This window comes from Salvelinus namaycush, chromosome 5 (assembly GCF_016432855.1).
Source record: "Salvelinus namaycush isolate Seneca chromosome 5, SaNama_1.0, whole genome shotgun sequence".
NCBI lineage: Eukaryota > Metazoa > Chordata > Actinopteri > Salmoniformes > Salmonidae > Salvelinus > Salvelinus namaycush.
In genome coordinates, this window is record NC_052311.1 from 21841354 (window position 1) to 21865982 (window position 24629).

The 24629-nt window shown below is 44.9% G+C and overlaps 1 protein-coding gene across 5 annotated transcripts; it reads left to right on the forward strand.

The window, feature by feature from the left end:
- Positions 1-851: 851 nt before the first annotated feature.
- On the forward strand, positions 852-24137 carry LOC120048048 (calnexin-like). Of its 5 annotated transcripts, none has more exons than XM_038993729.1 (14): positions 852-938; positions 9738-9971; positions 11517-11590; positions 11913-11971; positions 12954-13177; positions 13890-14082; positions 14284-14473; positions 14707-14820; positions 15469-15625; positions 17089-17304; positions 20240-20383; positions 20609-20729; positions 20895-21019; positions 21250-24137. In XM_038993729.1, the coding sequence occupies exons 2-14, from the start codon at positions 9741-9743 to the stop codon at positions 21307-21309; spliced, it is 1908 nt and encodes a 635-aa protein (XP_038849657.1). In that variant the 5' UTR covers positions 852-938; positions 9738-9740; the 3' UTR covers positions 21310-24137. The 5 variants fall into 5 exon arrangements, with proteins under 5 accessions (XP_038849657.1, XP_038849659.1, XP_038849660.1 ...); XM_038993731.1 differs by having other exon boundaries at positions 20898-21019; XM_038993732.1 differs by having other exon boundaries at positions 20240-20359.
- Positions 24138-24629: the final 492 nt, after the last annotated feature.

The window sequence follows — 24629 nt, forward strand, 5'->3', positions numbered from 1 at the left end:
GGAGTGCCCGTTTTCTGCAATGCAACTTTGAAAGGCAATGTCCACATTCACTGTAAACGCTGCATAAACTATGTCGGCTCAATCGGAAATTACCTAAATAAATGTCCATTGCGCTATAACCGTTCCTTCCGCAGGTCGGATTGAATGCATCTCTAGGCCATAATGTTTTGTGATAATATTGTAGGGTAGGCTATTTGATATTTTCATTTAGCAGCATACAGTCAGGGCACTTCAGAAAACAGGATGTATAGAATACAGCATTCATTTTCAAACATTATCATCCACACAATATAAAGCGCTTTGAGCACATGTAAAAGCACTACATAAACCCAGTCCATTATTATGGGGTTCAAACACCCCCAAATTTGGCCAGGATGGGGGCATGCAATTAGCATTTGTTGTTGTTTATGATCAGAAAAAAATAACTGTATCCAAATTAATGCATCCATCAACAGGGATTTAATTATATTGTACATTATTGAATAAGCCTACACCATATTCAATAAGCCTCACATTCAGAATGATCAAATCGGCGCTTTAGTTGATAAATTAATTTGTAAAGAGTTTTACTATTTTATTCGAACTTCACAAAGTACATAAATCATTAATTGATGATAAACTACAATAATCATCAATCATTTTCGCTGCTGCAAATTTATATTTGAGCCTTGTCTGACTATAACCAATCGGCATGCATTTCCTCTTAGAGCTGGACAAATCATCGCCGTCCACGAGGTTGAGATTGGGGGCGGAGACCATTCATTGTGATGAGCGTGTAGTACAAGCAATCAAATTCCTATAATTCCCGGAAAAGATCAACGTTTTCATGTTAGCAACCAATCAGCAAGTGGAGAAGGTGGAGTACTAATCCAGTATGCATGCCCCAAAGCCACACGTGATCCGGCTGTAGTTCCAAGTGGTCACATCGGAATCAGGAGGTAAGTAATGACGAACAAATATCACTTCTTACAAACATAAATCGCTAAATTATAATTTCAGTCTAAATTGACATAGAATGTTCAGCTGTTTGCATACAGGCCAGTATCGTTTAATTGCAATACATGTATCTTACTGAATAAGATCAAGAATCCATGCGTGGTCTTAGCATAGACTGGCTAGCTGACGGCCAGCTAGCAAGCTAATTTAGGCTAGTTAGTAATTAAGATAACAAATGAATGTCATTGTTCCGTTTATTGTCATGTAACACTGTCAGTTGCACACTTTGCTCGTGTGTTCATTTTGTGTAAGACAAGTTGGACTAGCTAACTTGGCTACATGGGATGCATCGAACGTGGATAGCAAGCAATACCAGCCTCGAGTAGAAGCAAGGAAAATTGACAAATATTTACTCTGTGAAAATTTCGGAACGTTATTGTAACAAACTATATTGTAGTTGACTAACGCTAGAAATCAGTAAAAAATGTGGTGATGATGCAGCAGTATGTGTCATGGTGCGAAACAAATGTGGCTATTTAAATCTCGTACACAAGTAAATGAATGGACTCATGATAAGCATTCTGCCATAATTATGTAGCTGTGTCCTTTTTCGTCTGGTCATTGTAATCGCGTTTCCTGTATTGGATATGGTGGGTTACATTAGCATACTACCTTCAAAAGGGGGTTATCAAGATGAGTACTATAGCTAGCTACAGATAATATTCGTATATGTGAAATAATTTCCCTTAGAAGCTACATGAAGCCTGCTTGTAGGAATTGCCACCTTGTTGCCCCTGTTCTACCATGGAAACGGGTATTCCTGGCAAAGCACTTAGAAGTCTGACCAGTTTTGCAAACCCACTTCCGCCACTGAATGAAACCAGAAAGTACAACGGCTAGATAGAGGTCATACAGCGCCCTCTTGGAAATGTGGCTTTTACAGTGGCTTTTACAGTTTGCTTATCTAACGGAATTGGTTAGCTTTGGGACACATCAGAAGTCTTTGTATTGGTTGGACTCCCTGAGTTGTGCATCGATCTGGTGGCTGGCGACAGAAAATAACCATATCACAACATAGCCGGCTTCACCCCCCCTCCCCATTTTTTTCTGCATCCACGGCACATGTATAATTTCGAGGAACTCGACTTACCAGATGTAAAGTGAAATGTTAACATCGCTATCGAATAAATGTCTGAATCCAACTTTTGTCTGAACTGCACCATATTCCTGCTGTGTGTGAAGTGCTTGGTCTAATTGCAGGAATATGGTGCAGTTCGGAGAACAATTGGATTCGGGCGCTTATTTGATAGCGAGGAACACTTCACTTTATATCTGGTAAATCAAGTTCCTAGAGATTATAGGTATGCCTTTATTGACAGGAAAAGTTTTTGGGGGGTGTCGCCGGCTATATTGTGGTAGGGTTATTTTTCGTCGCCACCCACCAGAAGGATGCAGAACTCAGGGAGTCCAACCAATACAGACTCCCGATGTTGTTTCCCAAAGCTAGAATTGGTGTGTCTTATTGAATGGTTCACACATTTCTAGAAAGCTATTGTGAGAAATGTCATTGGTATTCTAGGGATGAATATAAATTATTTATCTGAATGGGCGTAGGAAGTTGGACATTAATTGTTTAACCTTGTTTTTTTTAATTTTATTTTAATTTATCCCCTTTTCTCCCCAATTTTCGTGGTATCCAATCGCTAGTAATTACTATCTTGTCTCATCGCTACAACTCCCGTACGGGCTCGGGAGAGACGAAGGTCGAAAGCCATGCGTCCTCCGAAGCACAACCCAACCAAGCCGCACTGCTTCTTAACACAGCGCGCCTCCAACCCGGAAGCCAGCCGCACCAATGTGTCGGAGGAAACACCGTGCACCCGCCCCCCTCGGTTAGCGCGCACTGCGCCCGGCCCGCCACAGGAGTCACTGGAGTGCGATGAGACAAGGATATCCCTACCGGCCAAACCCTCCCTAACCCGGACGACGCTAAGCCAATTGTGCGTCGCCCCACGGACCTCCCGGTCGCGGCCGGCTGCGACAGAGCCTGGGCGCGAACCCAGAGACTCTGGTGGCGCAGCTAGCACTGCGATGCAGTGCTCTAGACCACTGCGCCACCCGGGAGGCCCCTTGTTTAACCTTGTTAAATAATAACTTCTCAGTTCTCTGGTGGGTAATATTTAACACAAAGAACTGTTACATTTTAAAATTAGACATTAAGAAGATAATTGTGTTTTAAATCCACTCTTGTTGACAATTTAGTAACTAACGTTGAATGGCACAATAGACTGATACACATGCTTTAAAATATGAGCTTTTATATAATCTTCTTACGTCTTGTATTATCTTTTTTGAGATGGTCAAGGCCCCGAAAGGCACATGGGGGTGGCTTTGGGTCCTGATCCTATCTGCTTTAACCCAGGGCGCACCCCTACTCAGATACCTACAGTATGACCTAGACAGGGCTTCATAGCACAGAGTTGGCTTTCCAGTATCGGATGCTGCATGTTTCTTATCCATGAGAGGACACTCTGTGAAAGCACAGTTCGACGTCTTGCGCAAGATGTCTCCTACTTAGATGGTATACACTGAGAGAACCATATGACCTCAGCATTAGAAGACAGCACTGTTTTCCCCAAATACAGAGTGAACTGGGTGGAATGAATTCAGAAGACTAGCTGACAGATAATACTCCTTGCTGTGTTGCTTGAGCACTGATGGATTAGTCTACAGTCACCTCCCCCTCCTTGTATCTGCTCTGTCCCTCACATGTACATGTGACCGCTGAGGCATGATGTGAATGGGGGAAGGCTGTCCACTTGGCAGCACAACTAGGGTCTCCCCTCCTGTGTGTGTGGTGTTTTGTTTGCCCGCATGACGTCTTCAGCCTTTGTTGAGAAAGTTACATTTGGCACTACTCTCACGTTTATCCTTCTGGCCCTCCCACCCACAAAACACCTCGCAACTGTCCACAGCCCGCTAGGCTGCAGGCACCCCTCAAGTTCCTGTATCCCCCAAAACAGAATGACTGTGGTTAGGGCTGGGCGATATATCGAATGAATTAGAATTTGTTTTTGTGCGATATTCCAAATTCTTGTATTGCAAGAATCAAGGTTATTTTCTGTTTTTATGAGTGTTTGTCCGCTTGTTCTCATGTTGTATTTTTGGGAGTCATTGTCCCAAAGGCGGGAATGCAGGCGACAAGCTTAGGTCCAAAATAAGCCTACAGATAAGCCTTATTTTGGACAGATTTTTATGGTTTACACACCAAGCCCCTTCCCCTGCCTCTGACGTCAAAAAAGTTAAGAGATCACATCCTCCTCTCTGACAAGTGGTTTCAACTTGCTATTTGGGGTTTGATTCAACAGAATGGGTCATATGGACACAAACACATTTAGATATTATTCTACTGTAATAGAGTAACTTTTCTAACAATACCCTTTATGTCTGAGCTGCTCAAATTATAATAAAACGAGAGTGTCAATGATTCTGGAAAATCAATGCTCAGTTTGTCGCTCATGGCATTAGGGTACCGCTAGCAGCATTTTAGCCAAAGACTATTATACTAGCTGTCTAGTATGTGTTTTTATAAATATGTAATAAGCATAAAATACAATCATATAAGGAATTGGCAACTTGTTCTCAATTCAGAGAAGTAAAGTACACTACATCACCAAAAGTCAAACATCTCATTCCAAAATCATGGGCATTCATATGGAGTTGGTCCATTTGCTGCTATAACAGCCTTCACTCTTCTGGGAAGGCTTTCCATTAGATGTTGCAACATTGCTTTGGGGACTTGCTTCCATTCAGCCACCAGCGTTAGTGAGGTCATGCACTGATGTTGGGCGATTAGGCCTGGCTCGCAGTTGGCGTTACAATTCATCGCAAAGGTGTTAAATGGGATTGAGGTCAGAGCTCTGTGCAGGCCAGTCAGGTTCTTTAACACCGATCTCGACAAACCATTTCTGTATGGACCGCGCTTTGTGCAAGGAGGCATTGTCATGCTGAAACAGGAAAAGGCCTTCCCCGAACTGTTGCCACAAGGTTGGAAGCACAGAATCATCTAGAATGTCATTGTATGCTGTAGCGTTAACAGTTCCCTTCACTGCAACTAAGGGGTTTAGGCTGAACCATGAAAAAAGCCCCGGACCAGTATTCCTCCTCCACCAAACTTCACAGTTGGTGCTATGCATTCGGGTAGGTTGTTTGTTGGACTGCCAGATGGTGACGCATGACTCGTCACTCCAGAGAACATGTTTCCACTGCTCCAGAGTCCAATGGTGGTGAGCTTTACACCACTCCAGCTGACGCTTGCATTGCGCATGGTGATCTTAGGCTTGTATGCGGCTGCTCGGCCATGGAAACCCATTTCATGAAGCTCCCGACAAACTGTTGATGTGCAGATGTTGCTTCCAGAGGCAGTTTGCAACTGAGGACAGACGATTTTAATGCACTACATTCCTCGGCACTCTGCGGTTCTGTGAGCTTGTGTGGCCTACCACTTCGCGGCTGAGCCGTTGTTGCTCCTAGACCTTTCCACTTCACAATAACAGCACTTACAGTTGACCGGGGAAACTCTAGTAGGGCAGAAATTTGATGAAAGGTGGCATCCTATGACGGTGCCACATTGAAAGTCACTGAGCTCTTCAGTAAGTCCATTCTACTGCCAATGTTTGTCTATAGATATTTCATGGCTGTGTGCTCGATTCTATTCACCTGTCAGCAACGGGTGTGGCTAAAATAGCTGAATCCACAAATTTGATGGGGTGTCCACATATTGTGTGTATATATGAGTCTAGGCTACTTGATTTCAACATCTGAACAAAGTGGACAGGCTAACATGCTTTTCAAACAGAGACAAACAGAAGGGTGTGTTCATAACAATTCAACTGTTCAACCTTGTTGGCTAGCAAATAGATCCAAGTTGGCTAAACTTGAAATATAAAGATTAGCTGGCCAATCACTATCAAGTGGGCTTGAGAGATTGTTGATGAGACCTGTGTTAATTTTCTATAGCCTAATGCCTGCTAGGAAAAGTTGGGCATTATTAGTGAATGTGCATTATGCATGGTTCTGGTTAAATTTGTAACAAAGGGCATTTTCATAGACTTGAAAGCCAGATCAGTGATATTGCCCAAGCCTAACTGTGGACCTTGCAAGTCAACTACAACCCCTTTGCCTCACCCACCCCCAAAAGTCCTGTATCTTAACCCCTCACTTGGTCATCAAGAAGTTACATGCATGGTGCTTTGGTGGTGAGCTTCCCTCTGGTTGTCCCCTCTCTGTTGGCAGCCTGACTTGTTGCAGGGAAACACCCTAGTCACAGTTTACAAACAGACGCATGGCAGAACCCTCTATTAGAGAACACACCAGCTGTCGCGTAGACACCGCCAGGACCATCACTGGGCCTGAAGGTGTCCCTCTTGGCTAGTGAAAGCAAAGTGGTGACAGTGTTCTATGAAAAGCTGTGAAGGGAAAGTTGAGATTAATTTCTCATCAGGCGCTGCGTGGTCATCACTAGTTAACACAGCCACAAATTCATAATTATGCCTAACACCGCCTATTTCTACAAATGTTTTTGTTTTCCAAAATTTTTACGATATTGCCAATTTTGACTTTGTGGCTGTGCTAACTAGTGACAACCACCCTGCGTGGCTGTTGCCCCTTGCTCCACGCTAGTGCCGCTATGTGATTAAATCGAATATTGTGATATATGATGTTGCAAGACTATACTCCATTTAAAATGTACAAATCCTAAACTGTGCAGTTTTATCAGTATGTTAAATTAATTAACTAAACCTTATTTTTTTTAACCGCATTAAGATTATTTAATGAGAATGTGACTATAATATTGTAAATAAGCACAAAAATTGTTCTCAACATTGTCATTAACGGCACAAAACTATTATATTGGGTATGGTGATATTGGGAGCAGCATATCATAGTAGATGTCTCCCCAAATATCGCCCAACGGTTTCTTCTCTGCTATGAGTCAGGATTTGAGTACCTCTCCGACCATTTGTACATTTTGCACACGCGCACACACACACAGGCTGTGTTCGCAGCTCCCCTGATTTGTCCCCTCAGGACACTCCTTAAGGGAAATGGTTGTAGAGGTGATGTGTCCCTTGGGGGGGACAGCACCCTGGTTATCTGGACAGATGGGAGTTGATTGGGGGGGGATGGGTGTATAGCTCTCACACCCACCTTCAAGGATTTTTGTCCAGCTACTCCAGCGCTTTTTTTTTACATGTATAATGGGGTGAATAATGTCGGCAGTCAAGTCTACAGTCGGCGGTCCTGTAAAAACAGCGCCCTGAACGATCGTCGTACCAACGCTAGATCCACATTCGGTGCAATGTGTGCAAGCCTTTAGAATGCCCATATTAGCTGCAGAACAAGCTCAATAGAGATACTAAATAGAAGTTGTGATGAGAACGGCAGTACTGGAGTATTAATCTCCATACCATGTATGGACAGTAGTGCATTATGGTTATCTTAACCTAATAACCATTTTGCTTGGACTGTCTGGGCTAGTTACCACCATTACTGCTATGCCATGGGAAGTGCTAGCCGGTGGTGCTACTGATGCTAATACCACGTGGGGTTAAGCTATGTACATGGTATGTATAGTGTGTGATTGCATGCTAGCGTGTAGGCGCTGGTAATCTCCTGATAAAAGTTGGTAACTTTGGTTAGTGTGTTAATGGACTTTGGTTAGATCTCTCTATATTATGACTTGATTTTAGATTAAATTATGGTTGAAAAACATATCAGTTGTATACTGCATATGGTAATGTGGACCTAATAGTACTCCTACATACTCACTCTCTCTGTGCCCAGCCCCACTTCTTTGGCTAAAGGTATCAGAACATACTGAGGGGTGAGAGTAGGGGGGATTTATAAGGGCACAAATTGCAATCTCATTGGCTTTATCCGATTAGAGAAGACAACCCAATCCCGAATCAATCCTTTCCCCCTGGGCGCTAGCGAAGATCTGAGAGAATTGGATAGGTATAAGGGCTCAGACACAGCAATAGCGTTTCCTGGCCGAGAGTACTTAGAACCTCTGAACGCAATTTGCAAACGAACGCGCACTGATTTTACATGTAGAATTGTTTGTAAAAAGTTGGCAGTCTACTGCGGATGGTCCCTAAAACGCGATTGGCAGACGAAAGCTAGATCCACATTCGGTGTGACATGTGCTAGCCTTAAGAAACATTGTAATAACATTCTGATAATTAGGCAGAATATTTGCCATATTGCTTAAACACCTATGTAGTCCACTCCAGTAGATGGGTGGAAGGGCAGGCTAAGGGTTGATTTGGGACTGTGTCGGAGGAACTTATGTCTGTGTGTACACAGTCTGTCCTAAATTATTTGTGTTGAGTAAATTGCCTGTGAATAATATGAAAGGTAAATATGTGTAGTGTATAAACTCAGTGGGTGTTATATGGTGTGCTAGTGTAATCTCATTGGGACTAATCCCATTAGGGGAAAGGCTGGGGCTGCATATCCCTCAGGCACCCCTCTCATTGCTATGGCAATGGGTGCCAGGGAGGCTCTGGGTAACGGCATGGCGACCATATGCCTGGAAACGGTCAGAGGGTGTGTGCGTTCTGTAGGCATGGAAAGGATAAACGTTTAAAACCTTAGGAGGGAGCCTAGTAGTATTAATGGCCATTTTGGTTCCAGGAACTTTCAATTATAGTCCTTATAAGACCAGGGTTGTGGGTTTGATTCCTGCATGGACCACCTATTCCGCTAGGCTTTTATGTTCTAATAGGATAAAGAGCTCTATGTAATTTGACACAATGGCCACCTGCTCTGGAAGTAACCTTTTTCTCCAGCTCAACAATATGCTGACTTGCATTGTCACTCGCCCACATATTTCTGGTGTCTCATGTAGTCTAGTCTCTTTCACGCACATTCTTCCTCCCCTGTTTCCTTCCTTTAAAAAAAAATCTCATTTATCCCCTTATTTACTCTTCATTAAATGGCTGCATTTTCTCAGCTGTCATTTCCCTTTCTCCATCACATCCTTTTCTCCATCACATCCCTTCCTCCATCTTTCATGCCCTACCCATAGCTTCCACTCTTTGAAATCAGCCTCTACTCTTAGTCATTTTGATGTGAAAGGAACGGATGGGTGTAACTAAGCAATAATACTTTAACTCCGCTCCTCCTCCCTAGCCCTCGAGGTAAGGTGGCTAGCAATCTGAAACGGCTAAGGAAGGAATTCAATAGGAATCAGTGTTTTCCCCCATATTCATTACCGGTATGTCATTTAATAAAATTAAAAAAAAAAAGGTATATTTCTGCCAAGGTGTGCTTTTAAATGGATAATCTGTTAGGAGCATTCAACTCTTACCCTACAAGGTCTGAAGCCTGCTAGTTTTCTGTTCTACCTGATGATTAATTGCATCCACCTGGTGTCCCAGGTCTAAATCAGTCTGTGATGATAGGTGAACAATGAAAAAATGCAGTGAAACTGACTTGGTGGTCCAGAGTTGAGTTTGAGGGTTCTAGGGGAACAGCTAGCATGGTATTTAGTAGCAATGCAACCCCGCTACCCTTGCCGCCACTGCAGAAAAAAATCCTGGGGGAAACATTGGGAATCTGAATGTAGATGCAGACAGGAAGTGGGGATCTCTTAATTAGCCAAAGTAACTAGTAGGCTCGAGTCAGCAAGACCACCACTGTTATCTGCCATACCTCTTATTAAAGCACTTATGGACAGCTGAGGCAACCGCTCACATTTTCTCCTAGTTTATGAATTGATCTCTCCTCTACCCTAGACAATGGAGCTGAATGTGAGGTGTGTTGTGCTGCTGGCCGTGGGCCTGTGCTCCACGCTGCTACTGACCACAGTGGCCACCCACCAGGAGGAGGAGGAGCCTATCATGGAGCTGGCGGAAGACATGGGCGTGGAGGATGAGCTGGAGGACCTGGGCCTTGGGGAGGAGCTTCTGGACGGGGAGGTGGATCCAGAGGATACAGACACACCACCGGGACCGCCTCCAGCCCCTAAAGTAAGTATCCTATTGACCTAGACCAGTGTGTATGAAGTTAGTGTTCTAGTGGTTAAAATCCCATTAGTGGTTAGAAAGTGTGGCTCCTCTCTTTCCCTCCAGCATACCCAGATTGTGACAGCCAAGGAGGAGAGGTTAGGCCTACATGGCTGCTCACTGTTCCTCTCAAGGATAAATGGATCATAATTGAGTTTACTGCTTGGATATACTCTGCATCGACTCAAAGGGAGTGCCTCACTTGTACACACACACACACACATGCATACCAACCAACCCATTTTCACTAGTCAAATGTCCATTGTGAATGGGCTGTAGAGTGAATGGGAGGTTTGAGCTCATTTCAATGTATGAATGTGATTCACACAACACCACAATTGATAGAGATAAAGCCTGTGCTCTGACTGCTTAGTGGCCTTATTTTCTCCACAAGTTAGTGTCTACTCTAAATTGTCATATTTCTACACAGGACATAAAATAAACTTTTAGGTCCACCTGCCACTCAGATTTTTTTTACCAGGCAAAATAATCCACCCCCACTAAAATTACACCAACAAAGCACACCATAAAACAGATGAGCATGCTTTGTAATGTTTCTAAAACAATAAATGTATTACATGGGGGAATTAATGTGGTATATTGTTTAATTTCATTTTTCATGACCTGAGTCTTAACCAAAATATCACAGATGAGACAAAATGTTCACCTGCCACTTTAAGGGCGGGAGGTTACCATGGTAGTGCAACTCCAGTCACGTTTGTGCCTGTGAGTCTGACTACTAGAAGTGTTGTCTTCTCTTCCCTAGCAGTTGAAACTCAAACATAGAAAAACAGCCTAGCATGTGAACAGAACAATGTAAATAGCCAAGAAACACAAGGACAAAGTCTCACTTCAGTAAACTTTAGTGTAAATTAAATTGGACTAACTTTTATGCTTGTGCACAGAGCTTCTAAAAATGAATCTTTCACTCCGCTCTTCACATGCGCACAGCCCCCAGCCAGGCAGTGTTGCAGCGCAAGGTGGAATAGTCTATATTGGATTCGTAGTTCTTTGACTTTGTACAATTAAATTACCAGCTAACAAAATGGCAGAAATACTTACAAAACAACATCTTCTGCAGCATTTATTTTACTATAAATTTGATCATACTTGACTGTTTTTATTCACACATGCGAGTGGAGCCCTGAACACCAGCCACCGTGGCTGGTGAAATAGACATCTTGCCCGCCAAAGCCAAAATCTACCTGCAGGTGGCGGGTGTTCATTTTAGACCCTGTTTTTACATAAAGGATATGGCTAACGCCAGAGTCATGAGACGTTTCCAGTGGTGAATATCTCTGATGAGCCTAACTTCAGTAGAGGTAGGGAGGCATTTAAAAGAATCTCTGAGGTGATACATTGACTAGCAATGTGACTTGAAGGTTTGCTATCTGACTGACCTATGTCCTCCCATTGCTCTTGCATAGGACACACACACGTGTCCTGGTTGGCACACTGGGCAGTGGAAGAGCTGACCCACTGACCCCTGTGCTCTCCGCTCCTCTCTAGGTGACCTACAAAGCTCCCGAGCCCATGGGGGAACACTTCTTCGCTGAGTCTTTTGACAGGGGGACCTTAGACAGGTGAGAACTCGTTAAACTTTGAAACAGTGCTGTTAAACGCAGGCAATATTATATACAGTCATTTGTAATGCAAATTACATCTAGATCAAAGAAGATGTATTCAAATATGCTGCCCCGAAATAACATGGGTGTTATAAACTGCATTTATTGTGTTCTCTTCATATGCCATACTGTGCTGTGTGAGTGCTCACCATAGGACCAGCTGCCATTTTGACTTAAATACGAACCCAGCCCCAAGGTCATTCCCCCTGGGGCTGTCTCTGTGGTGTCCAGGTGCTATCCTGTTTACTTGACTCAAATCAATTTACTTCTCCTGTTTCAGCTGGGTCCTGTCAAAGGCCAAGAAGGAGGACATTGATGAGGATATTGCCAAGTATGATGGTAGGCACTAAGACAGGTCCTCTCTGACCAGGGCCATAAACTAACTTTTTAGTCTAGCAGCCACTAGCAAGTAGATTAAAGATTAAAAAATCTACCAGCCACAAAAAAATTAAAGTATTTTCCCCCGTATTAATTACACAAAAAACAGCAGTTCTTTTTTGCGGATGAGCGTGCTTTGTAATGTTTCTAAATCAATGAATGTGTTACTAGTAAGATGTCATGTGGTATATTGCTCAATTTCATTTAATATGTTGTGAGTCTTTTTAACCAAAACATCAGATGAGACATTTTCAGCTGCCCCTTTAAGGTTACCGTGGTAATGGGGCCACTTGAGTCATCGGGTGTGCCTTTGAAAATCTGACTTGTGGAGGCCGACATCTTTGCTAGCAGTGGAAGTAAACTTAAACATTGAAAAACAACTTGACTTGTGAACAAAACAATGTAAATATCCAAGAAACACAAGTATAAGTTCTTATTGTAGTAGTTAGACCAACGTTTATACCTGTGTAGATTGCTTCTAAAAACAAATATTTTAGCACTTCACTCACAATGCAAACAGCTCCCCAGCCAGGTGGTATAGCTATAACAGTAGGATTCACATTTTTTGGTGCACTACCAGATATGAAACAAAACGGCAGAAATACTTTGAAAACGGCTACTGCAGCATGTGCCCATACTTGACTTTTTACTATTTTTATATCAAATGCTTGCACTGTAGTGCCCCAAGTGTGACCACCCGCTAACATGGCTGGTGAATTAGATATTCTGACCCGCCAATGCTAAAATCTACCTGCATTTGGTGGGTGTTAATTTTAGGCCAGGTCTCTGACACATTGTATTAAGTAGGGCACAACATAGCAAATCATTTTACAAACAGAAAACAAAAATGTGTGTTTGGTGCTTAATGAATACAACCTAGGTTTGGCTCCATTCAGGCAGTTATCAAGTGAGTATATTCACATATTTGACCTCCTCCTTGCAGGTAAATGGGAGGTGGAGGACATGAAAGACAGCAAGCTGCCCGGAGACAAAGGCCTGGTCCTCAAGTCACGTGCTAAGCACCACGCCATCTCAGCCCAGCTCCTCAGACCCTTCATCTTCGACACCAAACCCCTCATCGTCCAGTATGAGGTCAACTTCCAGCAGGGGATCGACTGTGGCGGTGCCTACGTCAAACTGCTCTCCCAGACCCCAGACCTTAACCTGGTAAGCCACACGTCTGCACCAAAGATTTTTATAACTAACCCAAGATAGACCACAGCCTGTCGTTTCGAATGGGAACAAATGAGTCATAGTGGGCAGAACAAGAAATGAGGGGGGCGAAGCCACGGACAGGAAGCCAAGGCACGTTATAGCATGTTTTCGTTAGGGAACACCTACTTTGCGAAGTGCGTGTGCAATAACTCGATGCACCCTTGGACTTATTCTATAATTATTATAATAGAATCAATTGTACTTTTGCAAATGGTTAAATCTACAAAACTTAGTCCACTCTGTTTGTAAAATATTCTAGTTTTGGAAACAGGAAACTGTATTGAGATCAAATGTTTCATCAATGAGAATCTGCAGAAGATGGGCCAAAATCCATCTCGCTCCGTCATCTCCCACTGCCAGCCACTGGGCTTCCTCTCACCACCATATTTGGTAGTAAGTGGAGACGCCAAGCGGATGCTTCATATTTATACATCCAGTGACATATCTGGCTCATTATTCTATCTGTGCACCATGCAATCTAAGACAATCTCAGAAAACACAAAATAACCTCTCAAAGGTGCTCTGTTTATGTAGAAGACCCCTTAGCTTGGTCTTCGTTTCAAATGTACCAATGTAGACGGCCTGGATATCCAGTAGCCAGTTACACATTCCATAATGCTCTCATACAGAGCCAGAGTAAATATATATTTGTCCTTGCCACCAGGATGAGTTTGTTGACAAGACTCCATACACCATCATGTTCGGACCAGACAAGTGTGGCGAGGACTACAAGCTGCACTTCATCTTCCGCCACAAGAACCCGAAGACTGGCGAATACGAGGAGAAGCACGCCAAGAAGCCTGACGCAGACCTGCGCACCTACTACACCGACAAGAAGACCCACCTTTACACGCTGGGTAAGACATTTCTACATGTTCTCAGGCACCATTTAGGTAGCCCTGCTGTTGTAACTGGTGCGATGTCACAACGATCACATAGAAATGTATTATGTAGAACACTTGATTGTATGCCAGTTTAGATTAGGGAATAGTGTTCGTTCTTCTTGTTACATTTCTATTAGTTCCTCTAACCATTTCTGTCTCTCTCCCGCCTCCTAGTGGTGAACCCAGACAACAGCTTTGAGGTGCTGGTAGACCAGACAGTGGTGAACAGTGGTAACCTGCTGACAGACATGACCCCACCCATCAATCCTGCCGCCGAGATCGAGGACCCCGATGACCACAAGCCAGAGGACTGGGACGAGAGGGCCAAGATCCAGGACCCTGACGCAGTCAAACCTGAGGACTGGTAAGGGCCTGTGTGTGTGTAAGAGGGAGAGAGAGGCTATTTCAGCAGGTTAGCTTACATGTAAATTACACAGCATGTGCATGTTTCAAATGTAGGTGGATTGTTTTAACATGGGATAATAGGTGTGTGTCCTGTGGACAGTTTTATGTTTGTGTCAGGTGTGGGGGTGCTGTGTTAGTGTGGGGGTGCTGTGTTAGTGCGTGTACCCTCTAACTCAACCGCTTGCCCCACAGGGATGAGGATGCACCAAAACAGATCCCAGATGAGGATGCAGTGAAGCCAGACGGCTGGCTGGATGATCAGCCAGAGTACACCAGTGACCCCGATGCAGTCAAGCCCGAGGACTGGTAACTACCATACCGTTGCATTCAGCTCACCCCGCTATCTTGCTACACTCTCAAACTGCTGTCTCTCCCCTCTACCATAGTACTCTCTCCATGTCTTTCTCCTCTTTCTCTACCTTCATCTACCACTCTACTACCTCCCCTCTGTCTTCTCTCTCCCCTTCATCTTCTCTCTCCCCTCTGTCTTCTCTTCCCTCATTGTGTATCCTCATCTGGGTCAGCCCACTTGTGTGTTGGAAGCTAATTGCTAGCCTTTGCGGTAGCTCCTCTTCTCTGTGAAGAGAGTGGGCTTCCTGGTGAGAGGAGCTAATTTCACAAGTCATGCTTTGCCTCAGGACAGCCAGGCCTGGTTTTTGGGCTGCGACGAGCTCCTTTTTCACTGCTTTGATGTCTCACTTCTGTGGCAGAAATTAAATTTGAGCCGGTAGAGAAGAGCTAGAGGAACAGGACACAGTGGAAATGGGGAGGAGACCAATGTTGAGATACTGGCTAATGACCCCTTTTCGAGGTCCTCTAAATGCAGTCTGTCTTTTCTTTCTCTTGTTCTTTGCTTTCTCACACCCACAGTAACTTGCAACTGTATACCATCATTTTGTACACTGTATGACTGCGTCTGTGACATTTTCGTAACTTTTTCTTCTTTTTCTCCAGGGATGAGGACATGGATGGTGAGTGGGAGGCCCCTCAGATCCCTAACGCCCTCTGTGAGACCGCCCCCGGCTGCGGTGCCTGGCAACGTCCCATGATTGACAACCCCAACTACAAGGGCAAGTGGAAGGCCCCAATGATCGACAATCCTAACTACCAGGTAACCCTTCACACCTCACAGCGTGTACCATATACCAAAGCATCAGCCTCTTTAGGAACATGCTTCACCCCAGTGAAGTGTGTAGCCTAAATAACATACACACAATAGTTTCACTTGCTCTTTCAGAATTTGCCAACTATTTGTACACTATATATACAAAAGTATGTGGACAACCCTTTAAATTAGTGGATATGGCCATTTCAGCCACACCCGTTGCTGACCGGTGTATAAAATCGAGCACACAGCCATGAAATCTCCGTAGACATTGGCTGTGGAATGGCCTTACTGAAGAGCTCAGTGACTTTCAACGTGGCGCCGTCATAGAATACCAGCTTTTCAACAAGTCAGTTCATAAGATTTCTGCCCTTCTAGAGCTGCCCCGGTCAACTGTAAGTACTGTTGTGAAGTGAAAACGTGTCGGAGCAACAACGGCTCAGCTGCGAAGTGGTAGGCCACACAAGCTCACAGGACTGCTGACTGCTGTATCAATCTTCTCTCCTCGGTTTAAACACTCACTACCGAGTTCCAAACTGCCAATGGAAGCAACGTCAGCACAGTAACTTTCTTCGGGAGCGTCATGAAATGGGTTTTCATGGCCGAGCAGCCGCACACAAGCCTATGATCGCCATGCGCAATGCCAAGCGTTGGATGGAGTGGTGTAAAGCTTGCCGCCTTTGGACTCTGGAGCAGTGGAAACGCAATCTCTGGTGTGATGCTTCACCATCTGGCAGTCCGACGGACAAATTTGGGTTTGGCGGATGCCAGGAGAACGCTACCATAGTGCAAACTGTAAAGTTTGGAGGAGGAATAATGGTCTGGGGCTGTTTTTTGTTGTTCGGGCTAGGCCCCTTAGTTCTAGTGAAGGGATATCTTAACACTACAGCATACAAATATGCAGTTCTGTGCTTTCAACAATGTGGCATCAGTTTGGGGAAGGTCCTTTCCTGTTTCAGCATTACAATGCCCCCTTGCAAAAAGCGAGGTCCATACAGAAATGGTTTGTCGACATTAGTGTGAAAGAACTTGACTGACCTGCACAGAGCCCTGACCTCAACTCCATCAAACACCTTTGGATGAACTGGAACTCCTAATGCTCTTGTGGCTGAATGGAATCAAGTCCCTGTAGCAATGTTCCAACATCTAGTGGAAAGCCTTCCCAGAAGAGTGGAGGCTGTTATAGTAGCAAAGGGGGGGACCAACTCCATATTAATGCCCATGATTTTGGAAGTAGATGTTTGACGAGCTGGTGTCCACATACTTTGGTCATGTGGTGTATGTATTGATGAGAGCATATTTATATTCTTATCTTGAATAGTAACTTTATTTAATATGTTAAAAAAAAATCCTACCCTTTTTTTTTTTTTTTTTTACTAAGCTGTCGTTGCACACAAATAAACCCCAAAATAATTGTAACGCTCACAGTACAGTGTACTCTACTCTCAATGTACCTCTGCCTCTCCCAGGGTGTGTGGAAGCCCAGGAAGATTGCCAATCCGGACTTCTTCGAGGACCTCCATCCCTTCAGGATGACCCCCTTCAACGCCGTGGGCCTGGAGCTGTGGTCCATGACCAGCGACATCTTCTTCGATAACTTCTTCATCACCAACGAGCGGCACACGGCCGAGCGCTGGGCCAATGACGGCTGGGGCATGAAGAAAGCTGCTGAGGGAGCCGCTGATGTGGGTACAACTGCACACACACGTACACAGACACTCATATACTTGCACACCTACACTTGAATGCTTCATGTGGATCATGACGCATACTTAATTTGGATCTCTCGTAAACTAGAGGTGATGTGTTGTCCAACCACAGACTTAGGATCAGGGGCCGTCTGTATGAAGTGTCGTCTCAGAATAGGAGCACTGATCAAGTATTAGCCCCCCCTCCCCCGTCCATGTAATCTTATTCATTATGATCTAAAAGGCTAAACTGGTCCTAGATCAGCACTCCTATGCTGAGATGGATCACCCTAGCCCCAATCCTCTGTAAACATGACATGATATCAGAGAGAATATCAGTGGTTAGTGGTGACTTCTCTGCCTGTGTGTTCTCATGGGGATACCAGAATAGACACTCTCCCCACGCCCTTCAGAGGAACGCTACTGGTTAGCGTGGCTATCTGTTCCATATGACGTGTAAAAACCCTGGCCTGCTCCGCCCATAAGTGGAAACAGACATACACATGGTGTTCTAGGGAGAGGGACACCAAGCTGAGCAGTGACGGTGGAACAGTCACTCACCGTGCTCCAGCTACTCCTCTGTATGAGTTGGATTTAGTTGAAAAGCTTCCTGAGCTAGCCTAGCATGACTCTTACCCGGTCCCTTTCTTGAGCTAGCCTAGCATGACTCTTACCCGGTCCCTTTCTTGAGCTAGCCTAGCATGACTCTTACCCGGTCCCTTTCTTGAGCTAGCCTAGCATGACTCTTACCCGGTCCCTTTCTTGAGCTAGCCTAGCATGACTCTTACCCGGTCCCTTTCTTGAGATGGCAGAGCATGGCTATGTTACCCAGAGGAAGAGTGTAGCCTGAAGTGGCTGGTGCATTCTTGCACCGCTAGAGTACACTGTTCCATAGAGCCAAACGTACAGCTGGGGCTGTGGACTATTAAGAAGCAGTTGCCCTGCTTCTCACACACGCGCCTTCCACTGAGGTCGTCATTAGGTGGTGGTCTCGCTCCATTGCAGTTGAGGCAAAATAAGCTTGTGTGCAGTAGAGTTGTGAGTCCAGTTGGGATGATGTTGGCTCGTACCCAAGGATTAGCTGTTAGTTTGGTTGCCTCGTCCAAATCCCTGCAGCCCCAGACCTATGCTGCCTTTTATTCCTAAAGATGAATTCCTGGGATGCCTGGCATATTGGGCTTAATGGCCCTCTCTCTCTACACATCTAGGCTTCTCGGTCTCCGCTCTCTCTTAGCGCTCTCTGCTCTCTCTTAGCGCTCTCCGGTCTCCGCGCTCTCCGGTCTCCGCTCTCTCTTAGTGCTCTCCGGTCTCCGCTCTCTCTTAGTGCTCTCCGGTCTCCGCTCTCTCTTAGCGCTCTCCGGTCTCCGCTCTCTCTTAGCGCTCTCCGGTCTCCGCTCTCTCTTAGCGCTCTCCGGTCTCCGCTCTCTCTTAGCGCTCTCCGGTCTCTTAGCTCTCTCTTAGCGCTCTCCGGTCTCTTAGCTCTCTCTTAGCGCTCTCCGGTCTCTTAGCTCTCTCTTAGCGCTCTCCGGTCTCTTAGCTCTCTCTTAGCGCTCTCCGGTCTCTTAGCTCTCTCTTAGCGCTCTCCGGTCTCTTAGCTCTCTCTTAGCGCTCTCCGGTCTCTTAGCTCTCTCTTAGCGCTCTCCGGTCTCTTAGCTCTCTCTTAGCGCTCTCCGGTCTCTTAGCTCTCTCTTAGCGCTCTCCGGTCTCTTAGCTCTCTCTTAGCGCTCTCCGGTCTCTTAGCTCTCTCTTAGCGCTCTCCGGTCTCTTAGCTCTCTCTTAGCGCTCTCCGGTCTCTTAGCTCTCTCTTAGCGCTCTCCGGTCTCTTAGCTCTCTCTTAGCGCTCTCCGGTCTCTTAGCTCTCTCTTAGCGCTCTCCGGTCTCTTAGCTCTCTCTTAGCGCTCTCCGGTCTCTTAGCTCTCTCTTAGCGCTCTCCGGTCTCTTAGCTCTCTCTTAGCGCTCTCCGGTCTCTTAGCTCTCTCTTAGCGCTCTCCGGTCTCTTAGCTCTCTCTTAGCGCTCTCCGGTCTCTTAGCTCTCTCTTAGCGCTCTCCGGTCTCTTAGCTCTCTCTTAGCGCTCTCCGGTCTCTTAGCTCTCTCTTAGCGCTCTCCGGTCTCTTAGCTCTCTCTTGTTGTTTTTAGTCTTGCACACACTCTACCTTTCTGTCAGAGCAGCACACACACACGGCTGTACTAGCTACATACCCCTCACAGTGAACCGTGGGGCCCGCTGAGCATTCCACTGCTTTCACAGCCTCATTGTTTGCTCTATGGGTCATTTGGTTTTACACTGGTAGCCATGCTGGTCCAGTTGGCTGCCACTGTTAATATGGAACAGCTCGTCTCAGGTCTGCTATTGTAGTATGGATGGAGTTGGATGCACACCCTCCCGTGATCTGTCATTGTTTCCGAAACGGTCTCCCATAGTATGCAAGACTTATGTTAGGACTAATGAATGATCAAACTAAGGGGTTCTTTTGACTGAGATTGAACAAAAGCAAGAGGGTATTTTTGTTTTATCGAGTGCACAAGTATGTTGCACAAGTATGCACTGTGAAACAGGAAACCCCCAGCCCTTATGAAGACTTTCAGGAAGTGAGTGAGATGTGTAAAGAAAACTTCAATAACTTTAAAAATAATAATCATAACACAATACACATTTAGGGTCCATATGAAAGATACAGGAGTGAAGTTTTTTTTATTTGTGGTCGACTTGCTATAGACCTGTTCCGACCATTTCTTAATGCCCCATACCCAACACTTTGTTATACCAGCCATGTTGTGGCAAACTTGTTACAAAGAACTACTTTCAACGGCACCCCCAATAGTGCATATGTAATCCATACCCTGCTTGTAATGTAGTTGATGTTGGTTGGTTGTGGTCGATGGTTCCCAGATCTTGACCATTCCGTGACTGTGTTCTCCCATCTCCTCTAGCCCGGGCTGGTAAACCAGATGATGACTGCAGCAGACGAGCGTCCCTGGTTGTGGGTGGTCTATGTGCTGACTGTGGCCGTGCCCCTCATCCTCATCATTGTCTTCTTCTGCACCGGAAAGGTGAGGGACCACAGACCATCTAAGGTATCATCTCAATAGTGTCTCATTTATTATTAAAATTACTCCCACACACATTTACCTCTGCATGGTTATTTGTCGACAGTTCGGTCAAGTCGTCAGGACCCCCCCCCACAAGACTTTCAGTAAATGTCGGTGGGAGTAAAATCCTTAATGGATGACTAAGTGATGTCATTAGAGGCAATGTTTTGATCTGTGTTGATGTGTATCTTTTCTCTCTCTCCCCAACAGAAGGCGGCGGCTCCAGCTGCAGCTGACTACAAGAAGACAGACGAGCCCCAGCCAGACGTGAAGGAGGAGGAAGAGGAGAAGGCTGAGGAGGACCAAGTCAAAGAGGAGAAGAGCCAGCCAGGTTAGGACTCATTGGCTCGGCCCCCCTCTCTGTCTGTACTGTAGCTTCACAAATGTATGTCAAGACGGTGTGTCATTTTACTTGACAATGCGTGCTGCCTTGCATCACCTGGGGGTATTTCACAATGGTCTCAGTAAAAGCTAACTCTGTGTTGGTTGGTTTCCATAGCAGCAGCAGCAGCAGCGGAGAAGAAGAGTGATGCAGAGGACAGCCCTGCAGAGGAGGAGGAGGAGGAGGAAGAAGAGGCAGCAGTAAATGAGGAAGAGGAAGAGGAGGTGGCAACTGATCAGGTACGGGATAGTAAGGCAAGTCTTGGTAAGCATGATGTGGTTTGTTGTGACGACAAATCAGAGCTTGCCACTTGTGTAGAAAGAGCATTGTAAAAGCACTGTTGACAACTTCTGCTGTTAAAAGGGCTTTAGAAATAATTGTGATGGGGTTGATTGCATTTAATCGTTCAGAATAGAAACAATGATGGCTAGTTTGACCCAAAGCTCCCTCTCATTCCCGCTCTCTCCAGAAACAAGAAGATGATGTCCTCAGGAGGTCCCCTAGAAACACAAAAGGGAGAAAGGACTGAAGTGGCTGGCACAACCCTGGATCTTCTGATTTAAACCAACTGGCCTGACCCCCCCCCTCCCCCGGCTTCCTTTATTCCCCACCGCCCCCGGCTGTCTTCTCCACACCTCCCCCCTCCCAGGACGATGAAGCGATCTGTCTCGTCAAGATCAACAGAAAACAATCATGACTGCCTCCAATATGGAAGTGTGGATTCCAGTATGGTGAAGATGAAGACTGAGTTGTTGGTGTAGAAAGGGGCTTTTTCGAACAGCGAAGAAAGAATAAATCGATTTTCCCATACCATTCTGTAACAGTGCAGCAGACACTAACCTAGGGACCCCACCTTGTCTTCTCTTCTCCTCCCACCCCCCCTGAACCCCCACCTCCAACACCCTATGCTTCTGCTAATCAGCCCCCCATCCATCCATCCCGCAGATCTAGACAGTATTTATCAACCGGTGAATCTGGGCAACACTACAGCTCGTAGGTTTTAGCCATTTCCCCCTCAATGTCTTCTTGCTTGGTCCAGTTTAACAGTCCCATGTGTTTTGTATGTGTCAGAGGAGTAGATAGACTTAACATGAACATTTCTGTTGAGGGTCGACAAAAAAACAAACATGCAATATGGATGTCTTGTCTGCTTTTAATACTGCAGTTGTGGTTTTGGGGGGTTTCAAGAGACAAACTTTCCCATGATAAACAGGTCTCCTCGACATTTCATTCCATGTGGCTTCCACCATGTTTTTTTAAAAGTGTGTTTTAGTTGTAGAATACCTCGCTCAAGTTGTTCCTAATAGAGTGAAGCTGGGAGTAAGGGGGGGTCCATTGTACATGCTTAGTTCCCCGCAGAACTGTGGGGCGGGCAAGGTTTTTGAAACAGAGAGAGAGCTTAGTAAACGGGCTTCAATAGATTAGATTCTGTGCTGCTTTACACAGCCCTAGAGAGCAAGGTTTGCCGAACGTTTTTCTTCTGTGAATGTACTGTGACGTTTCTTTTAATACTTTGTACATGGCTTTTTCATTTTTTCCCTTTGGTTTTGATCTATAATGTAGGGCTATAGTGTAAGTGTACATTAACAAATATTTGTGCGTGAGGGAGTATGTGAGGCTGTTGCTCGGAGGGGTGACTTGGTTGCCGGCAGGCTTCACGGAGATACCAAGGCTTTCATACTGATGTCCTTGCGCCTGCTGACTCATCAAGAGAAGATATCCTGACTCAGCTCGTGCATCCTCCTCCCTCATTGGTGGGATAATTCAGTCTCCCGCCTGGCTATTGGTAGCTGAGTAAGTAAGCACATCCTGTGACTGCATTTCCTAAGTCAAAAGCAGCAGCAGCAGAATTTAACACAGATCTTTAAGACTTTTACTCTTATGTTTCTCACGACAGTCTGAGAGTCATAAAGAGTACTCTCAGGGTGTCAGACAAGCTTCCACCCTCACTACTTTCTCACTGAATGATTCATTGATGTCTTTTCCTTTTAAACTTAATCTCATACGACATGAAAAAGGAACTAAGGAGGAAAGATTGGAACCGCTCGGTAGCTGGTACCCATCTGTGGCCTACAGTATTTTATGTTCCTTGTTTCTTACTCCCATTCTTGTGAACCTGTCCACGCTGTTTTCAGAACATCCTAAAAAGCAGTGGAAGTCAAAAGCCATTAGAGGTTTGTCTCATATAAAAAAAATAAAAAATAAAAAAAAGTTGGCACTTTTCAAGGTAACTGATGCTCTCACGGAAACACATACCCGGTCAAGTTTTGTGGTCTCAGATTCCTTAGTGGTGAAAGTCGGTCAGTCGTGTTTGGAATCCCACAATTCTTATTCTCCGGTGTCTGATCGAGCGAGGTGAATGGGAATTGGTTCCCCCGACAAACTCTAAGCTTCATGTGATTGGGTGATTAGGATCCACAGCAGCTGTTGGTTGATTGGGCATTCATCTACTACAGTATATTTTAGAGGGCAGGGAGGAAAAGGTAGAACTTACAATGTTACTCACAAAACAGAAATATACAGATTTCATTGAGAGATTGGAGGTTGGCAGTGTGTTTTTCCTGTATTGGTCTCATGGTTTTGTGTGGCGGGGGGTCGTCACCCCTGAAATTTAGTTGGCATGTACAGCTTCCGCCTTGAGGAAATAGACCTCCATTTCTCATTTTTTTCTTTTTTCTTATTGTGAAATGACCTGTGTCATGGGGTATATGCGATGTAGTTAGTTCCCACTGCAACCTGATTAGTAATGTTTCTTTATGGTACTATTGCTACAGGGTTTGTGTGGTTTTGGTTTGAGGCTTAGATAAAATGCGAGCTGGGAGACCGAGGCACCTAGTTGGCGTTTTCAAGAAAATTAAAAGGTCAGAGAACTACCCTTTTATGAATATTCCTAAAGACATGCATCTCTCCTTTACACTCTTTCTGGCTATCTTTTAATTTGAGTACAATGTTTTCATTATTTTCCCTTTATTTGGAACTACCTAAAGCTGCCTAGATAAGACTCCTAGACTGAACAGTGCACTGTAATGTACCTTACATATCTCTCAGCTTTCCTGTGTGACAACTCTCTCTGATGGGTCACCGAAATGAATGGGTTTAACCTAACTTAGTCCTGTACACGAGAGATAAAATGAACTATAAAGAGTTACCTTTGGTTATCACGGTTGAGATTTAATGTCACATCATGGGTAATGTTGAATAATTGATTAGTGGTGGCTTTAAATACTGTGATCACGAATAGCCATGTGAATATGGGTCACAAACTGCTCCTCTGACCCATGTCTGTTATAAATGCAGTCATCTATGAATGGGGATGCCATTTTGTTTTGATGAATAAAAAGGCCTACTAGAAACTGACTGGGAGCCCGAGTGTTTCATTGCTGCCTGTCACTTGGTATTAATCAACATTTCACCGAGCAGATATTATGCCCAGGCTGTTAAATGCTGCATATTTTAAAACTATAGTGTATTTGGAAAGTATTCAGATCCCTTGCAAACTTATAAAGAAAATGAAATATCACATTTACATAAGTATTCAGACCCTTTACTCAGTACTTTGTTGAAGCACCTTTGGCAGCCATTACAGCCTCGAGTCTTCTTGGGTATGACGCTACAAGCTTGGCACACCTGTATTTGGGGACTGTGTTTCTGGGGACCTTCAATGCTGTTGACATTTTTTTGTGACCCTTCCCCAGATCTGAGTCTTGACACAATCGGAGCTCTACGAACAAGTCCTTTGACCTCGTGGCTTGGTTTTTGCTCTGACAGCACTGTCAACTGTAGGACCTTACAGGTGTGTGTGTGCCTTTCCAAATCATGTCCAATCAATTGAATTTACCACAGGTGGAC